Source organism: Liolophura sinensis, chromosome 9, assembly GCF_032854445.1.
Source record: "Liolophura sinensis isolate JHLJ2023 chromosome 9, CUHK_Ljap_v2, whole genome shotgun sequence".
Lineage (NCBI taxonomy): Eukaryota > Metazoa > Mollusca > Polyplacophora > Chitonida > Chitonidae > Liolophura > Liolophura sinensis.
In genome coordinates this window covers 23,065,713-23,079,523 of record NC_088303.1, presented here as the reverse complement: position 1 = coordinate 23,079,523, position 13,811 = coordinate 23,065,713, and the positions used below count along the sequence as shown (strand labels likewise).

At 37.2% G+C, this 13,811-nt stretch overlaps 1 protein-coding gene across 3 annotated transcripts in view; it reads left to right on the top strand.

The window, feature by feature from the left end:
* Positions 1-13,811, top strand: part of LOC135475484 (2-phosphoxylose phosphatase 1-like) — a 54,834-nt gene extending 41,023 nt beyond the window's left edge. For 2 of the 3 annotated variants that reach the window (XM_064755396.1, XM_064755398.1), the window contains 2 exons: positions 11,590-11,814; positions 12,349-13,811. In XM_064755396.1, the coding sequence (XP_064611466.1) occupies positions 11,590-11,814; positions 12,349-13,565 (1,442 nt within the window). In that variant the 3' untranslated portion in view covers positions 13,566-13,811. Of the gene's footprint in view, positions 1-10,562; positions 10,671-11,589; positions 11,815-12,348 lie in introns of those variants that run through there. The other variant, XM_064755399.1, reaches the window with a different exon arrangement.

Sequence of the window (13,811 nt, the reverse complement as noted above, 5' to 3'; positions counted from 1 at the left end):
TACCTCCATTATTTTGCTTATAGGTAACAAAGGAAGTTTCAGTGACTTGCACCGTAAGAATTAATCGTGATAACGTCACCATTTCTTGCTAACAGCAAGACTTGTTTCAAAAGTACTTTACCAAAACTTAACACAAAGCAAGCATTTTGGAGGCAAATAAGGGTATAATTTTATGGCATTTAAATTTTGCATCAGAATACCATCCTATATGTACTTTCCGTGCAGACCTCAAGACATCTTTCACTAACATTAACACAGTTCTCTCAGAATCAGAAACAATGAGTAATGATAGCTATGTGGGGAATTTTAGGTTCACTACATTAATTTTGCTTGTTGAAAAGTGTTGAATGTTTTGAAAGGCATTGATCGAATTATGCAGTAAAAATCTAATACTGGTTATACTGTTTTTTCATCCCGAGCACACACTGACTCTGATAATTCGTATTGGTTTCCATTGATTTATAACAGAATTCCTGCCATCTGCTGCTCACAACGACAGGAAATGTGCACATTAACCTCCTATTTTTTCCATATCTGATTGTTGATCGAGCTAGGTTCATAGAGGACTGAAAAAAGGTAGATGTAAGAAGAGAAAATATTTTCATCTCTTTCTACTGGGTAATCATCTTAAAATTAACCCTATGTTTTTTAGCCAATCATGCACTTATAAATTAATATAAATGATCACATAAATGACATGTAAGATAAATAATCCCATGAATGACATCTTTGGATAGATCATTCTAAAAGAGTCCCCAAAATCATTTATAATTGTTTATTTTATAACCCCCCTCTTTCTCCGTGCAACTGATGACATTTTCAAAAAATATACCTGTGTCATATGCTCTTTGTGCATTGTCCAAGATGCGGGTCATATCACATGTTATACTCTATAGTAGCATTTACGTTCTTTACACCTGGGAACTTCCTGGGACAAAAATGTACATGTACTTTTCTTAGCAGTATTGTGACAGAGGGATCAGATGCTGTCGGTGGCGGTGTCGGTGGTGGTGTCAGTGTCCAGTTTGGTTAAAGTTTCTGGCCACTCATAGGGTGGCAGCTGCCATCCATAGTACACAGATAGCCAATCATTGGTAGCAATTTGCATTTCAAAGACCTTTTACATCATAGCTCAACATTTTGCTCAGCTATTTCACAGGATTGCAATTGCCTTCTGTAGTACATGGATTACACTGCATGATTTGCATATCAAAGACCTCTGTGGTAAATTTGTGCACTAACTCTCCATAGTGTCTTTTACTACAACAATGACTTACAACCCCATAACATATGAAGTCACTACTCTGCAGCCCTTACGATAAATAGTCATAGTTGTGACAGTATAATAATTTGTTGACTTAATGTCAAGATCTTAGCACTGTATAATTAGAGGATAATATCTGTGTATGCCAGCGTCAATCGTTGTACTTTTTTTTGGGTTTAGAGGTCAGTGTTTGAATGTATCACATGATGCTGTTTTACAAACTGCTCAGTCAGAGGAGCTACTGGTATTGTCTGAATGCCTTGTTGAAGTTGTCCCAAGGCACAAGTTGTACAATGTATCAACTGTAGCTGGAATGCAGCTGCTTTGACTTGTCAGTGTAGTACTCTGTGAATATTTGATATCTGTCAGTGTCAGTCAAAGATATACACATGTAATGCTGATAATAATTAAAATGTGTTAAAATGCTGGCTGGCTGGCTGCAATTGTTATGCCTGTTACCTTAAAATGAGGTCATGTGTTAAAGTACAGCCCTGGCTTCTCTGACTGCAGTGTTTTCATGATGGTTGTCGGGTGGCTTTTCCAGGGGTTTGTTGGGAGGGTTGTTAGTGGGTTTTACAGGAGGTTTGTCAGTGGGTTTGACAGGAGGTTTGTCAGTGGGTTTGACAGGAGGTTTGCCAGAAGGTTTGTCAGGAGTTTTTTCGGGAGGTTTGTCAGATGGTTTTATCCAGTATCTGGCGAAGGCCAGGGCTTTACTTAGGTACCACTGGGGTCTTCTGTGTTAAATGTTATGTGGGAAATAAAAGTGAAAAATCCTTGATTATGGTGTTACACATGAATCAAATAAATAAAAGAATTCCACATACAGATCTATATGATAAACACACATGATGTTTGATCAGCAAACTGATGTTCCTAGACACCTTCAAATGGTTGATTAGATGTCCAACAGAATGGGTCAAGAAGAAAAACCATGCATATAAATACATGTACAAGTACACATAGTACTCTTGCATCACCTTTAAATATTATGTTTAGCAATATAAGGTAATTGGGACTTTCTGGAAGGTTTGTGATGGAATCATTTATCACTTTTGTGAAAGTTTAGCGTTAACTATAGATGTGTTCTTTCTTCTTTAAGACCTTTGCTGAGTTATGAGTTGACAACACCTCATCTAGCCATTCCCAGCAGAGTGAGGCCTGTCAGCTTTGAGAAATGAGATTGTGTAACCCGGTACTGGAGGCGTCAGTTAATTGTCCTTGTCGTTAAAATCCAAATTCTCCCGAGAAATGTGGACTTTGTAATTGTGTGTCTTCTGTAAAAACATGGAATTTTATTGTGGCTGATACCTCATGTTGGGTAAGGTGTACATATTATTGGATGTATATTGGGTAACATGTATTTGATAAGGCATATTATAAAAAGCAGCAGTAATATATAGAATTAAACCAGACTAAGTCAGAAAGAGGCCATGCCAATTTAATTTTGTGTTTTACAGGTGAGCTGACGCTAAAAAAATCCTATAATGGAATAAAAATATAATTGAAAATCTGCCTTTTTATTTTGTCATGTTAGTGTTTTTCTGAGCTTTCCAATCACATAAATAATTTAATATGTTTTAACAGGAATAATTACAGATTGAGACATTTCACATTTTTGAAAAATTAGATGATGTTTTAGTTTTTATTTATGTTTTATACCCTCCTCTGACATTGGAAAAAGAAATTCATCCTGCTAGGAAATTGGTATTACCTGATTGAGAGAAAAAAAGCAGGCCTTTAAAAGTGGCATTGTTATTTTGCATAAAGAAGCTATAAAATGCAACTCAAAATGATGCTTTGAGCTTTTAAGTCTATGAAGAAAGTAAATTACTATCATAGATCACTTTTTTGTTTTTTAATTTTAATACAGCTTTATTAGTTTTGGCTCCCAGCGATTTAGGAGCCCAGACAAGTTCCAGAAGTAAAGTAGCTCTAGATATTGCCCCGAGCAACTGTACCATACAGTTTCAGTAGTCCATTTCATTGTTGCTTTGTCCCCATCCACAAACATGCTGTCATGGTTTACATGTAGTTTATTGACATGTTTACTAGTGAGTGGAATGGGGTAACTCCAACATGTCCATCATCAATTTGCACTTCATTTGCACTGAGGCTTTTCTCCATGCATTCTACTGCTTTGTAGAGGCCATGATAGAGATTTTTCGTTTTTTGAAAATCCATGTTTACTGATCAATTTTTTTTCTGGTTCCAAGAACAGCTCAAATTATTGCCTTTCAGAAAATATAATACTCATACCTGCACTATTTGTAATGTTAAAATGTTTTCAAACGAGGTTGCATTATGAATTTTACACACTTCATTAGCAATTTTGAATCACATTTTGCGAAAGGTAAATTATTCGTGCTATGGTGAAGTAATAGCAAAAATTTGGGGGGGGGATTTGTACTTATAAATTTGCCAAAAATCTCGAGTAAAGCCTCTTTAAGTTTCAAAGGCAAGCAGATGAACCTCTGGAGATTTTAGGAAAGTCCTTGAGAAACAACAGAAGACGAGATATCAGTTTACTTTACACTTCTTTCACATAGGAGGTGATTTGTGGTAACATCGCGCTGTGTGACTTCCCTTATGATAAAATATTTTGCCATGACTTTATTTCATCTTTGTAACATCTTTCTTAACCATTGAAATATGTCTTTAAAGGATGTGTGATGTGTACATTATGTGTGAGCTGAACGGGCAAGACAGTTTATGTGTGGAGTTTCTGACAGGGTTTCTGGCATTGTACCAATTTAGCTAGATGAGCAAGGTACCAGTCTGAGTTCTGCTGATTAGATTGTGCAGGAAAGTGAGGCAATGCTGCCCTGTAAGTATGGCAGGCTTTGGCTGATAATTGTGTAGCTAATTTCATCTCACAGTCAGGAGCCAGCCATCCTCATGCCTGATTGGATGATCAATATTTGATTATGCTGCCTAATAATTACCTTATGATAGTCCAGATTTAGAAGTATTGTCACCGTTGTAGTCAAAACAAGTTTAACTAATCCTTTACAATCCTGACTTTGGAGGAAAGAAATTGAGAAATTTCCAATTTTAGCTTGCTGTAGACTTTAATTTAGAAATTGCGGTTTTGTGAAGACTTTTTCTCTAGGCTAGTCCAAGAGTCTATTTGTAATCATTAACTATTTTATTTTTACCACATAAAAATGTATAATTGAACATTGGGTGCTGGCTTGCGGTCAGCTTTTGTCATTGTGTTCATACGCTGTATGTATAGTTTACATGGCAGCATCCACTTAAACACTGAAGTCTAATTCATTTAGTTCACGTTTTTTCACTGTATGTGTATAGGGGCATGTTTTTTTCTTTTACACTCACATATACCACTTTATTGACATGGGGGGGGGGGTAGTTTACTTCTGTGGTTGCCAAGGGTGATATCGTAGCCGCAAGACTTTATTGTCAGTTGGTTCATCCCAGCATCCCTTATGGCCTTCGTTCTTATCATCTTCACCACCTCCTCCAACAATACTTAAGTCTTCACTTTTCGCACCCTTTCCACATTTCATTAGTTTACCTCCAAGCACTCATGTCATAGCCTCATCAAGTTTGTTAGCCCTTCCTCCCACCTCATATACTTGTAGGTATATATTTCTGTTTTTGACATTTCTTCTTGTTATTTCTCTAGCTTAAGGTTTTCGTTTATAGATGTAAGAGTATCCCCCCCCCCCCCACACAGTTATAACATAGGTGGGTTAATTTCAAGCTGAGCCTTCCATGTATGTGTGTGTCATCTAGAGGACCATCCACATTTGCATAATTATGTTTGCCTCTGTCTCTGGACAGAGCTGCGAGATACTGCATAGAGGTTTTGGTCCACTCCATAGTGACGTGTGCACGTAGAGCTTGGTCATAATTTTCCCCTAAATTCAATAAAACAAATACAGTATTTGCACTTAATACTTTGTTTTGTTTGTTTTATTATTTATATGGTTTATAATTAATTTTTATTACTTTGATTTGATTGTTTTATTATTTATATGGTTCATAATTAATTTTTATTATTTTTTTCACTGGTATTGCTTAATTTGGTTAGTCTAAGAGTCCAATTGTAATCATTAACTTGGTTAGTCTAAGAGTCTAATTGTAATCATTAACTTGGTTAGTCTCAGAGTCTAATTGTAATCATTAACTTGGTTAGTCTCCGAGTCTAATTGTAGTCGTTAACTTGGTTAGTCTCAATCTAATTGTAGTCATTAACTTGGTTAGTCTCAGAGTCTAATTGTAATCATTAACTTGTTTAGTCTCAGAGTCTAATTGTACTCATTAACTTGGTTACTCTCAGAGTCTAATTGTAATCATTAACTTGGTTAGTCTCAGAGTCTAATTGTAGTTGTTAACTTGGTTAGTCTCAGTCTAATTGTAGTCATTAATTTGGTTAGTCTCAGTCTAACTGTAATCAGCTACTCCTTATAGTCTATATTATAAGAAGAGTAAGTCAGAGAAATCTTGTAGTTTGCAGCTTAAGGGAAAAGAAATTGGTAGTTTCATTTGATTCAAGACTGCTTTTCTGTCATGATCTTTGTTCAGTCCAGACAAGCTGCCAGACAACTTGATTTCTTACTGTAGCTATTGGGCATTGAACAACATTGCTTGAAGTAAGGTGTTTGGAGTTGTCTCCCTTTATAAGCTGCTGCCTGAAGGAAAGAACAAGGCCTTAGGTAAAATGAAATTAGGCAGTCACATACTACTTACAGGACATGTTGAGAGCTGGCTGCTGAGATTTTTTTTTTTTTTTTTTTGCAATTTCCTTAAATCCTTATCCAGTTTCTTGCCACCGTAGTGCTGTTTGTGGTTGTATAAGTGGAATATTCTTGCATATGGCATAAAACACCAATCAACTAACAAAGTAAATAAATAAATAAAAGTTCAAAAATTTTAGCACATACCAAAAGCAGATGAAGGGCAAAAAGAAAGCACTATTGTTCTAACTGGATGGACCTTGTAAATTACCTGACATACATGTACTTGAAAACTTCTGCTACTCGTTTCTGTCACATGTTTACTGAGTGAAAAATGAATGAGACTGTGAAATAAGAATCCAAGTAGATTTCTATAGTTACAGTGTAGGACAGTTATGATGAGAGTCAGGATCTCAGATTCCCTTTGAAAGTAAAGCTACATGTAACAGTACTTTTGATCAGCTAACTAAAATATTTGATAGATTGTTGAGGATTTTACCAAATTCTGAGATTGTTATGGCATGTTTTTTTAAAGCATCTCCTCACTGTTTCTTTGTCATGATTTGATTTGTACTTGTGGTAGGATTTTAGCTATAGCCTATTGTTTTCTGTGATGATAATATGAATGACAGTGCTGCATACAGGCATGTGTATCTCCAATGTCCGGTAACCCCATGGTGTTAAAAACCCACCTGTCTGAAGTAAAGAACATGAAAGGGTTATTAAAATATTACTTATATTTAACTAATAGTGTAGTAAAACAAATTTCTTGCTCTATTAATTATTAATAAAGTAAACACAAAGTAAGGTGTTTTGGCAAAGATGAGCATTTTGTTTGATTACATGAGATAGCCTTATTGAAGGATACTCCAAAAGGTACTTTAAGACAAAGAGTATGGTTTTAAGGACAATGAAGAAAGACATGCCAAAAAAAATGAAGAAAAATATTTTCAATTTTGAGGCAATTCAGAATAATATTTCTTAATAACCCCTCTTTTTTCTGCATATTTTCAATCTATGGTTGGGAATATTTGGAGATGACATCATCGATAAACATACTGAGAACTCGTATGACCAGCTTCGCACCCCGAATTTGGATTCTCCCCCATACAGAGTTGTTTTGACGGCTATCAATGTAGACCTCACCACAGCAGGGTGCCTCATTTCCGATGGACATATAATGTTGCCAACATCGGAGTACCTTGCTATTACATTATTTGAATTACATGTAGGATAAAAGCTTAGTTAAAAGCTTCTATAAACGGAATACACACTTTGATATAAATATACATATTTTTTTTTTTTTTTTTTTTGATTGGTGTTTTACGCCGTACTCAAGAATATTTCACTCATACGACGGCGGCCAGCATTATGGTGGGTGGAAACCCGGCAGAGCCCGGGGGAAACTCATGACCATCCGCAGGTTGCTGCAGACCTTCTCACGTACGGCCGGAGAGGAAGCCAGCATGAGCTGGACTTGAACTCACAGCGACCGCATTGGTGAGAGACTCCTGGGTCATTACGCTGCACTAGCGCTGTAACTGACTGAGCCACGGAGGCCCCCTAAATATACATATGGAAGATCACATGTTTGAATCTTGATTCTGAAAGGTAAATTAGATTTCTGTGCTATAAAATTAATGGCATTCTTGAATTCCAAGCAAAACACCAATAAAATAAAGAAATACATACAGATATAGTCATGAGAGAAACAACATGTACCAGCATAGCTGAGGTTGGAAAGCCTGAGTCCACATGTTTTTTATGGGAGGTTGATATACATGAATGCGTGTGTAGTGGGTGGTATGGAGTAGGGTATTTATGGAAGACTGCATGAGCTATGTATATATATGTACTGCTATACGAGGCTTACTACTAGGGTTACCACATGGTTTAACTGTATATTTTTCTAAGTAACAGGTGGCCATACTACAGTCATGTGAAGCATGAAACAATCTTTACAAGTAGATAAAGATTTCTTCATGACTGTCACCAGACACCAATTTATACACCCTTAAAGGAGAAGAAAACATAAAAGTGATGCAAATATTAGATGAATGAGTGTGAACTGTTATTTGTAAATATGATTTTTTTCTTTTCGAATTTTTCTTTTGGGAGAATAGGGTATTTGAAAATATTTTTGTTTGGTGGGTACCAATGTTTAGGAGCACCTGTTGGTATATATTGCTTTTGCATTATACTGTTCTAAATAAGGATATGGTGGTTGTCTAATAAATTTATTTCAGTGTAAATTTGCTGTTTGTAGCCATAGACATGCGTTAAATCTTCATTTGACAAATCCTTTGGTATGACAACATTAGATAGATTGAATGGGAAAGTGTAGGTATGGGAGGGATATTAGATTTGAAAAGATCTAGAGTATTTGTATCTAAGGTTTGACAAAGGTCGATTTTGCCATCAGGCTATGAAAGTCTGGAGATTCTTCATGTACCTGCATATGGTGACATGAACTGGTATACTTTGTGATGTCCACCCGTAAACGTGATCACCATCAAATACTGTTATTGAGTATACAGTATGGAATACCAATTGAACAAACTTGTAATTATAAAAGATAGAAGGAAGAAATAATCCTTCTCAGCATGCCACCGGTTCAGAAATAAATTTACATTTTCATGAATCTGAGATCGAAGAGAAATATTGTTTCAGCTTTTTTGCTGGGATCATTGAATCACTGAAGTGTTGCGGAGTTAAATATGTGATAAAATATTTAAATGACATCCATGGCATCCCCCTCGAACTGTTAAATATGTGATAAAATATTTAAATGACATCCATGGCATCCCCCTCGAACTCAACAACATACTTCATTTTTAACTCAACATTCTGCCCCGCTTGGATTCATTAACGATGTATCCCTTCCATTCAACAATGAGATCCACTTAGAACTCTACAGCAACAATACAGTGTGTGTCTTAATTCTGTTCTCAATATCTTTAGCTCATACCTCCATTCAGCAGTCATATCATCTTAGATATGCCCGAGCTTAGCTGACTTACTTGCAACCCTGATATTATTTTATGATAATAAATAACCCTGATATTAAGATTTTAATTTTGATCAGAGATAAGATTAACTTTCATGAGATAAAATTGTTTTGCAGTGACTTAATATAATTATTTCGACTGTTAAAATAAATTTCTAAAACGGTCTGTAAACGGGTAATACTTCACTGATAATTACAAGAGTTACATGTGGGTTAAGTTTATTTGTGAGTAACAAAGATGATTTTGTGTAATAATTGTTGGATTTTTTTTGTGTAACGTATGTATATCAGGAAATATCTGCGTCGTGCAGAAGACAAGATATTATTATGCTTATCAATTTATCTTATCTCTTCTGGATACAAAGGTTACCTTTATCATCTATAATGCCGTAAAAAAAAAGGAGTACATGTGTACATATGTAAGATGGTTATTTACATGATTAGCTACTTTATTTTGGATGTTTTTGCGTGAAAAAACATAACAGTGGCTTTGTTTTGTGGCATATTATACTGAGCAAATCAATGGGGTAGGCCGGATTTGAGTATATATAGCTGAGATCAGCTAATAGTGGACCAGAATATCCGTGTGTAAATGTGTCTTCAGTCAGTATTAGCTGTTTTCCCCATGTCTGGCATATGGAGACCCTGTACTTGTGTGCACATCTAGACCAGTGGCCTTTCCTTGTGACCAACTCAGATGTTCAGTTGTACAAAGATCGCCAGAGAACTTCTTAAGCCTGTGCCACCTTGCCCTACCCTGCCCTGTATTATATATCAGTACTTGTATGTTACAAGCACATGTATCAGAGAGTTAGTGGAGCAGGCCACAGAGCCTTGTGGTGGGGGATAGAGTGACTGATTACCCTGGTAAGACTGTGGCACCATCTGAACAACCAGGCAATGTGTGGCCCAGTGTTTGATATGTGGGACTGTAGTGTTGACATTTCCTAAGAAGCTGTGGTGTGAATATTTAGTTTTTAACCCTGTGCTGAGGTGTTGTGAAGTGTAAGGTGTGGAGTTATGTGGATGAGCTGGATGCAAGAGAGGGAGAGGTGAATCCTGGTTAACTGTGTAACAGTGTCAGTGTTATAAGAACAGGCTCATTTCCTGTTCACTGTGCAGGCTGGAATTGTGAAATTTGTGGATGCAACTTTGTACCCCAGTGGATATATGGCTCATTTTGTGACTAAAGTTGGATTTGCAAACATTCTGATGCTTGAATCATATTTTATGGAAACTGCGAGTCTGGCTATACATTTAGGGAGTCAGTTTAATTGTGACAACTTCAGTTGAGTTAATAATCTGATGCAACAAAGGAAGGAGATCTACTACTACTACTACAGAGTGAGTGAGTGCTTGGGGTTTAACGTCGTACTCTACCACTACAGAAGTTCTGGGACTAGGTGGCTGCAGCAGATTATGTATAGACATTGTCAGTGTCACTAGCATAATCGCATGTATATCTGTATGTGATATACTACCAACTTGAAGTCACCACACATGCATTTATATGGCTGTATGGCATAAGAAGGCTAATAATTTAAAGACGTGTTATATTGTAAATACAGCTTTACTGTTCATGTGAGAACTAATATATATACATAGGGAAAGCATACAGGCTCAGTCTGGTCCAATATGACAGCCTTGGTGAGATCACTCGTCATACTCACCATTACAACTGGTTGCTCCATTCTATGTTGTAAGTATTGCCATTATCATTCTTAGAGAAATGTTTGTACTACATGTGCCTGTACATATTAAACGGTCTGTATATAATGATGCTGTCTGGCGGCCGTACATGGGTAGGTCTTAAAGCAACCTACAGATGGTCATGGGTGTCCCCTTGCACACAGTATGAAGTACTAATCAAATGAATGAATGAATAAAATGTACAATGATTCCATACTTTATCTTCTAATACCAGTAAAAATTCCACACCATTATGCAAAAAAAAAAAAACTTCTCCGGGTTTTATTCACATCTTACCAATGTATTATTTATACAATTGCCAACTTTTACATGATGAAATAAAAATCAGATGAAATCACATGGTGGGTAGCTTTAAATGTCCACCCAGGTCATCAAAGCTGCATGAGCATTACACTGGCACATACATGCATGTTTGTGTACCAGTAGTTCAAAAGTGTATTAAAAGTTAAGCCAGACTTAAATCTTTATCAGTCTCAGCCTAATACAAAACTAATAGAACTTAAGCACTATAAAAGTTAATACCTGGTTTACAAACTGCAAATACACTTTTGACCAACTGGGCCCCCAGTACATCTGTACGCATGTCAACATGTACAATAAATGCAAATTTGTCAGATAACCCAAAACACTGAGCACAATTAAATGGTTAATCCATTATTGACAATACATTTGTTTTCTGGTTGAATTCAATATTTTATTACAGACTCAAATGCCATATATTTGTTTACAGGTGGATGGGCTTAGAAGAGAAGTTATGACCACTTTGTGGAACAGTGGAATATCTGATTTTAGAACAGCTAGGATAACACCTAGCTGTTGTATAATATGTTGTATAATAACTTATCACTTATTCTAATTGAAAAAAAAAAAGAGATATTCAGAAGAGACATTTGTTGATGTGTTGTCAGATATATACCTGGTGAATGATGGCCCATTACCTGGAGGAAGCTCTAATGCAAGGGAATCCGTTCAATTGGACGCTTTGCCGAACACACTCGACCCAGAGCAGCCCATGGGAAGTTGGATGGCGGCTGATATTGTGCCACCAATGAAAATCCCAGACATGGTACAACTAAGCTCAAGGATAGCAGAATACTGTAATCACCCAGCCCTAGGGATCAGAGGTCATGAAGGTAAGAGGTCAAAGGGGCATGATTAGATGATATGGTTTAAAGTTGTGATACATTTTGATTTCGAGTCATGATCACAAAAGAAATTTGTGACAGATGATGTCACTGATGATTTAGGCTTTAAATCCGGGTTCTATCCCAAAATGTCCTCTGGAAGTGAGCCATGGTCTGGTCATTAAAGGTGTTTGCTGTTCACTTGCTGTGACACATTAGGTGCAGGTTCAAAACCAGCCTTTCATGTGAATTTGTCCCACACAATCCAAAATATCCTCTCCAAATGACTCATTCCAGGTGTCAGGTGACTGAGATTGTGAAATTTTATTGAAACCTTCATGTTTGTATACATTCTGGCTTCCTCTCCAGCCGTACATGGGAAGGTCTGACAGCAACCTGGGGATGGTCGTGGGTTTCCCGCGGGCTGTACCCGCTTTCCACCCACCATAATGCTGGCCGCCGTCGTATGAGTGAAATATTATTGAGTACAGCGTAAAACACCAATCAAATAAATAAAATAAATAAATGTTTGTATGTTTTCAGGGGAGGCTCCAGCACAGTACAAATTGATTTCCGTCCATGTTGTAATTCGTCATGGTGATCGTACGGCCATGTATGGATTTAACAAACATCCCAATCCCATCATTCCCTGTGTAATGGATTATCACACATTATCTCATCACCCCAAACTTCGGTCATTTGTGCCAACCATGTATTCTTACAGTGGAAAACAACATCCTCAAAGTGGCTTCAAAAACTGGGCTTTATTTCCAGACAGGAAGCACTGCCGTAGTGCAGAACTAACAGGACAGGGGGCGCTGCAGCACCTGTTGCTAGGGGATCATTTTAATAAACAATATATCCACAAGTGGCAGCTATTTGACGGGAAATTCAGCCCTGATAAAATACTTGTCCGAGCAACAGAATTTTCAAGGACGTACCAAAGCGCCATAGCCCTGTTGTATGGCTTTCTGCCACAGTTCAATCTAACAGAGCTGAACATTCACCGTTCAAGTAACATTTATTTCTGTGATAACCAATATGCAAATACACAATGTATCTGTCCTGCCATTAATGGCATGCGGCAAAGTTTGAATAAACAAGCGAGTTCTCGCAAGAACAGTCCAGTTTACAAAGAGGTGACCAACCACATTGCAGAAGTATATGACCTGAAGCGGTCCCAGCTGCTATGGGTGTCTGCAATGATGGACGTGTTTATGGTGCAGGCTTGTCACGACATCAAACTGAAGTGTAACGCAGAGGGCACCTGCATCACCCAGAAGACCCTAGAGGACTTGTGGGCTCACTTGGACCAAGGCACACTAGCTGATGTCCTTGACCCAGACAAAGCTCTGGAGAGAATGGGCAGAGTGGCCATGCATCCTTTACTGGCAGAAATAGCAAACAGGATGAAAAACATTTCTGTGAAAACAGAATCCATGCCACGATTTGTCCTCTACTCCGGCCATGACACCACAGTGTCACCCTTGGCAACAGCATTGGGAATCCATAAAGGAAAATGGCCGCCATATGCAACTCGGTTGGTGTTTGAGCAATATGCAAAGACCGTGGACGATAAAGTTCGTCATTATGTACGGGTGGTGTACAATGGGGTTGATGTGACAAAGGATGTTCGCTTTTGTGATAAATACCAAAAAGATGGATTTTGTGAACTTAAACATTTCCTTAAGTTTGTTAAACATCAAAATTTTGAGGACCTTAATGTAAAAACATACGAGGAAGCCTGCCGTCCCAAATAAGTATCATTTAGTACTCAACATGTAATTAGATGTTTCCTAGTCTAATGCTTGCATTGGTGGTAAGTGTAAGTCGATGAAATTTAATTGCAATAAAGCAGCAAAGTCTGCCAACTAATGACATATCAAGGTTTTAATAAATTAAATAATAATCTGACTACATGTACATAACACGTGTAATAGAACACCAACAGAAAATCTGACAAAAATATGTCCGAAATGAGAATCTGTATAAAATATGAATGATTC